This window comes from Thamnophis elegans, chromosome 11 (assembly GCF_009769535.1).
Source record: "Thamnophis elegans isolate rThaEle1 chromosome 11, rThaEle1.pri, whole genome shotgun sequence".
NCBI lineage: Eukaryota > Metazoa > Chordata > Lepidosauria > Squamata > Colubridae > Thamnophis > Thamnophis elegans.
This window is the reverse complement of record NC_045551.1, coordinates 33,107,145-33,113,144: the sequence shown is the minus strand read 5'-3', so window position 1 is coordinate 33,113,144 and position 6,000 is coordinate 33,107,145. Positions and strand designations below refer to the sequence as shown.

General features: G+C 37.3%; 1 protein-coding gene across 1 annotated transcript in view; it reads left to right on the top strand.

Moving 5' to 3' along the window:
• The first annotated feature begins 3,146 nt into the window (after positions 1-3,146).
• The window catches only part of VWA3B (von Willebrand factor A domain containing 3B), a 75,128-nt gene continuing 72,274 nt past the window's right edge, over positions 3,147-6,000 (top strand). The window contains exons 1-3 of the mRNA XM_032226227.1: positions 3,147-3,174; positions 4,824-5,048; positions 5,271-5,365. Coding sequence (XP_032082118.1) covers positions 3,147-3,174; positions 4,824-5,048; positions 5,271-5,365 — 348 coding nt within the window. The remainder of the gene's footprint in view (positions 3,175-4,823; positions 5,049-5,270; positions 5,366-6,000) is intronic.

Below are 6,000 nucleotides of genomic sequence, written 5' to 3'. Positions count from 1 at the left end.
AAGATTTGCTTTAGTGTTTTTTTTTAATTTTGTGGAAGCAATTCTAGCAGTTGACAAAATCAGTTTCTTATATCAATCTGTCTGCAGTTGGAAATTTGGACACCAAACTAATACTGAGAGTGATCATGAATAATTGTTGGATGGCTTTGTCACAGAGGTTCTGCCCAATGGGCATTGCCATCAGACATCCAATCTATATCAATTGACATCCGACCCTGTCAACACACTCTTGAAATAGTAAGAAGTTTATAGCGTAATTTTCATGGTATATAATGTTACCTGTGGTTTATAGCAATAGCAATAGCAGTTAGACTTATATACCGCTTCATAGGGCTTTCAGCCCTCTCTAAGCGGTTTACAGAGTCAGCATATTGCCCCCAACAACAATCCGGGTCCTCATTTTACCCACCTTGGAAGGATGGAAGGCTGAGTCAACCCTGAGCCGGTGAGATTTGAACAGCCAAACTGCAGAATTGCAGTCAGCTGAAGCAGCCTGCAGTGCTGCATTTAACCACTGCGCCACCTCGGCTCCTTATGTTCATGATCCATTCTTAATGATTAGATTAAATAGATGTAAAGGTAAATCTGTAATAATATGAAGAGTTCTCTGTGAAATTGTTATGATTTCAAATCCCAATTCATTCTCCCAGAGTTTTAAAAAGATCTTTTGGAAAGAACCTCTTGTGATTTGTTATAAGGGTTTTATGTACTGTAATCTCAACCACATTCCTTTTCATGTAATTTTTCTTTCATGCAACCAACATTGATGTGGCAAATACAGATGGTTCTCAACTTATACCATTTCATTTAGTGACTGCAAAGTTATATCGTGACTTATGACCATTTTTCACACTTTACAACCATTACAGTATCCACTTAGTCATGTGATCAAAATTAAGATATATGGCAACTGACTCATATTTATGAGAGTTGCGGTCTTCCTGGATCATGTGATCATCTTTTGCAATCTTCTGACGGGCGAAGGCAATCAGGAATCCAGATTCACTTAACGACTGTGGCACGTTATTATTTTAACAAGTGCAGTGATTCACTTAACTGTGGCAAGAAAGGTCAAAAAAGGGGTAAAACTCACTTAACAAATGTCTCACTTAGCAACAAATTTGCGGCTCAGTTGTGGTCATAAATAGAAGTCTACCTCTATTAACTTATATTAACTATTCGTTACTTCATTAGGGCAGAATGTGTACTTGGCATGCAAAAGGCACACAACTAACTTTCTGCATGCAAATTTGCACCTGAGATACTTAAAATCACTGCCATCTACAGTGAAGTAACTTAGTCATCAATCGGAGCTAACATCTCAAATTGTATATGTTATGTATTAAGTATTTTTAAAGTGTCTACCTAAACATTTACTGCCTCTGTGGGTAGTATGATATTTTATTATTATTTTTATACCTTTCAAATCTACAAACTATATAAGGGATTACTTATTACGATTGATTTGATCGTTCCTTTTCAAGCATATATATAGCTAGATAAGCCTTTCCTAATTTAGTGCTTTTCAAATATAATGGATTTCAATTCCTAACATTCTCAAACAGGAAATACTGATTAAGATATTTATGCTATATGTAGGAGATAACCATTTGCTGCATTTGGTAGGGTGGGCATGTGTGTAGTCCAGAGGTCTTCAAATTTGGCAACTTTAAGACTTGCGGGACTTCAACTCCCAGAATTCTTCAGCCAGCTGTGCTGTGCCGGCTGGAGAATTCTGCGAGTTGAAGTCCCCAAGTCTTAAAGTTGCCAAGTTTCGGGACCCCTGGTCTAGTCCTTTCTTTTGAAGATTATCAGCTGATGGGAACTAGGAAATGAGTCTTTTCTGTGGCAGTCCCTGCCCTACAGAAAATATTTCCCCTGAACTTCTACAGATCTCTACCCTCCCAACCTTCCATAAGCCCTGACACCCCCCCCCCCCCAAGCACTGGGATAAGATGAAGTGACTACACGTTGGAAGCTTGACCTGGTAACTTAATAGTTTTAATATGGTTTTTTTGACATTTTAATTTTTGATTGGAAACTGCCCAGAGATTGTAATAAGAAAGAAGGTAAAATAATAATAAATAATTAAAATAAAATAATAATTAAATTAAAATTAAATTAAGTTGATGAAAGTTGACTTTCCAGAATTGTGAGCCCATGATAGGATAATCCTTATTTTATTTTATTTTATTTCTTATTTTTTTATTTTTTTAAACAGACGTATACAAAAAAGACATAAACCATAAAACCATCTTTCATTATATACAATGTGTTGATTGGTTACAAGGTTTTTGTGCATCCTTTCCATAGTCATTGCAATTTATATAAAGTCACGTGTTATTCCTTTATTTTCAACGAGCTATACTTAATATTGGGATCATTTATATTATAACAATTCATTGCATCATCTTCAATCTATCCAATAATAATATATCTTTATATTATATTCAATGTCATTCTATTATTCTTGAATTGATAACATTCTCTAGTATCTTTCATTTCCATGTTTTTTTTTTATCTAACCATTGATAAAATAAATCCCGTGTCTTATAAAATTGTTTATTTTCTTGTTCTCTAATTTCAAATGTGAATTTACTCATTTCAGCACATTCCATTATAAGGATAATCCTTATTTTAGAAAACTGGCCTAAGATGTGGACTTTAAATTTAAGCAATTTAATATTGGTGCTATAGGCAGCCGAAACCATTTAATCTTCACAAGAAATGGACCTAAATCTACCTCCTTAAAATAAGGCCAAAAAGGCAGGCAATGTGATTAGCACAGAACTGATAGAATTCAAGTGTTTACTTTCTACTTAAACAATCTTGTGGCATTTTAAAGACTATTAAAAATTCATTACAGCATAAGCTTTGATGGTCTGCAAAAGCAGATTATAATTTGTGAAAGATGAGGGCATCATAAATGTGTTAGATTTGAGGGAATCTTTCCATTTAATGTTGAAAAAGTCTCTCAACTTATTGTTATAGAAATAATTAAATATATAAATATTTTTTATATTTAAGTTTAAGTTTGCTGAGGCAGCCTTGAATGAATATAGCCAATATAATTTATATTTGTTTTTATTGCTGATTTAAGAGGAATGGAAGCACAAACAAACGGTGTCCTTGGGATGACTGGCAACATGAGTAATCAGCCTGCTTGGAGTAAACGTGAGTATCTATTAAATGCTTACTTCTGAAATTCCTACTAGACATGTCTAGTATCTCTTGACAAGCTACAAAACAGCATTATATTGTCTTATGGCAATGGTGTAGCAAAGAATTTTTTTGTTCAGGATGCATGTTTGGATATCCATGTAAATAAGTAATATTAATAACAGTACAGTAGGACTATTTCTCTTCCTACTATTGCTGATATCCTTGGCAGAATTACTCATTCCATTCACTCTAACAGGAGGACCAAAGAATTATCTTTGGCAGCCCTTCAGGGATAATAAAGATTAAGCTTCTCACTAGTTCTTCCATCCTCCCTGCTCTGATAAGCGGGCCACTTGCAGGAATTCCCAGCTGATCTTGCTTTTTCTTTTTCTCTTTTTTTCTTTTCCTTCTCCTTTTTCTTTCTCTGATAGAATGCTTTGGCCTCTGAAGACTCAGGGAGCCCTTTGCTATTTCTCTAAACATTGGAAGAATTTTTAGTTGTTTAGGAGCATTGTTCTCAAGGCTTGGCTTTTTGAACAAATGGCTTTACCAGAAGGAAAGCAACCAGTCATGCGGTCTACTCACCCCAAGGACTATCCTCAATGACTAGTTAGTTGGTTTGTGGCAGACATTTCTTATTCTGCTTTGCTAAAGTTGGTGAGATTTTCCTTAGTTTATCTCAGGAGGTAAGGGACCAAGAACTCAGAACAATACCGAAGAAAACTGCATTTTCCTCTTCCTTCTTAATCAAGGCAATCATTCTCCATCTGGATTTTTACCATAGGTAAGAGATGTAGTGCTTGCCAAGCCCTCCACAAGATCACTTGCCTACATAGTATCCCAGAAAGGGTCTCCCTCTAAAGAACCTAGAGATATCAGTAGAAGTCTTCCTTGGAATTTGTACTCTTTTACCTGTGAAGGTCTAAACGTAAAAGGAGCACCAACACTTGCAGTCCGTTGAAATAGAGGAGAACGTTATTTGTTCTTGCACTGTTTTTGCAGGTTGACTGCAGGTTCAAATTTGCGTAAAAATTTCAGCACTTTGCAATACTTATGTTGGAGAAATGAAGCAATCATAGTGGTTGGATGTTCTAGCACCATGATAGTGAACCTATGGCACGCATGCCACATGTGGCATGCAGAGGCTTGTCTGTGGGCACGCCAGCTGTCACCCCAGCTCAGTTTCCCCTGCGCATGCACACAGACCTGCTGATTTTCAGGTCTCTGCCATGCAAGCACGGGGGCAGGCAGGATACACATGGGGGAGATGTGCTTACATGCACAGGGTGGCGGGTTGCACATGGGGGAGTCACATGAGCAGATGTGGGGTTTCCGTGCGCATGCGAGGGTGAAAGGGTGTATACAGGGATTGTGCAACCATGTGGGTGGGAAGTGCACACGTAAGGGGGGTCACATGCACATGCACAGAGGGGTGCGGAGGGGGCACGCATTGCATTTTGGGGGCGCGCGTGCGCGCTTTTGGCACTGTGGTCAAAAAGGTTAGCCATCACTGTTCTCGGATCTATAGTGTGTTACAGGAATATTATTATTTTTAGTAGTGAGCAATTTATTTATTGGTAGCTTTTAAAAAAGGAAAGACAATCAGGAAGAAAGGAGACATCTAAATAATTTTGCTTTAATAAGTGTATTTCCTTTTACAGAGGTTGCTGTTAATGGAAAGACTAAAAAGGAGCACAAAACATCTCAGTCACTTGTTGCTTTTAAGAATGCCCTGGAAGCAAAAGAAAGGACAAATGATGTCCAGTTGGACTTGGATGCACAAACTCTCATTTCCTCTGCTAAATGGCTTCAACTTTATGGACTCAAGAAGAACAAGATGACTTTTTCTCAGATTTTTTCCCAAATTGGATTCCAGCACAAAGAAGGTATTCCTAAAATCTGACCATGCAAAGAGATCTCGATTGTGTTTCAATCTGTTGCTTCTTTTGTTGTTTGGATGTCCCTTTTGTTAATAAACAGCCACATGTGTGTATGAGTTTGTAGCCTTGTCTTAGTAGGAGTTACTACTTCATGAACACGCGAGAGACAGCAATGAAGAAAGAATGCACACAATGAAAGTTATACATGAACAACACTTTCTGTTGCAGACTATGTCTCCGTCTTGGGGAAAATTGTGGCTTCACGATATGCAGATGGTCTGTATCACCAATATAGGGCTGTATCTGATGGCAAGCTCTATAACGTAAGTGTGATATATTTATATTTTATTGGAGTAACGAATTTCTTTCTTTTTTGAAGGAGAATGTACAGCAGATAAAATGGCCTTGTGTCTAGCATGTTTGCTGCTTGTACACATCTGAGGAATCTTTAAATAATGGAGTTGGAAAAGGCCTCTCTTAAAGCAAGGAGTCAATTCTAAGGCATCGGAGCAAGGTGCAGCTTTCCAAATTTTCCCCAAAATTCTTGGTTCCCTCCAAAAGCTGTCCAGTTTTTGGATAAGAGATGTCAGATGTTTATTTATCAAACATATTTCTATGCTAGCACAGTTCAGATAAATCTTATCTGTACTGTGTTGATGATACTATCTTGATAGCCAAAAGTGCAAAAGATCTGCAAGCTCTAATAATAAAAGTTCAGGACTAAAGTGAAAAAAAATGGAGCTAAAATTATAAGGAAGATGACACTAATGACACGGGTTCAACAACCAGCCTTAGCATTGATAATGAAGATATCAAAGTGATGAATAGCTTCTGCTTTTTAGGATCAACCAGCAGTAGCAAAGAGACAAGCAGTCAAGAAATACACTACAGACCAGCAATTGGTAAGGCAGCCATGAAGGCCTTAGAATAGATATTCAAATGGCTTGACTTACAAAGA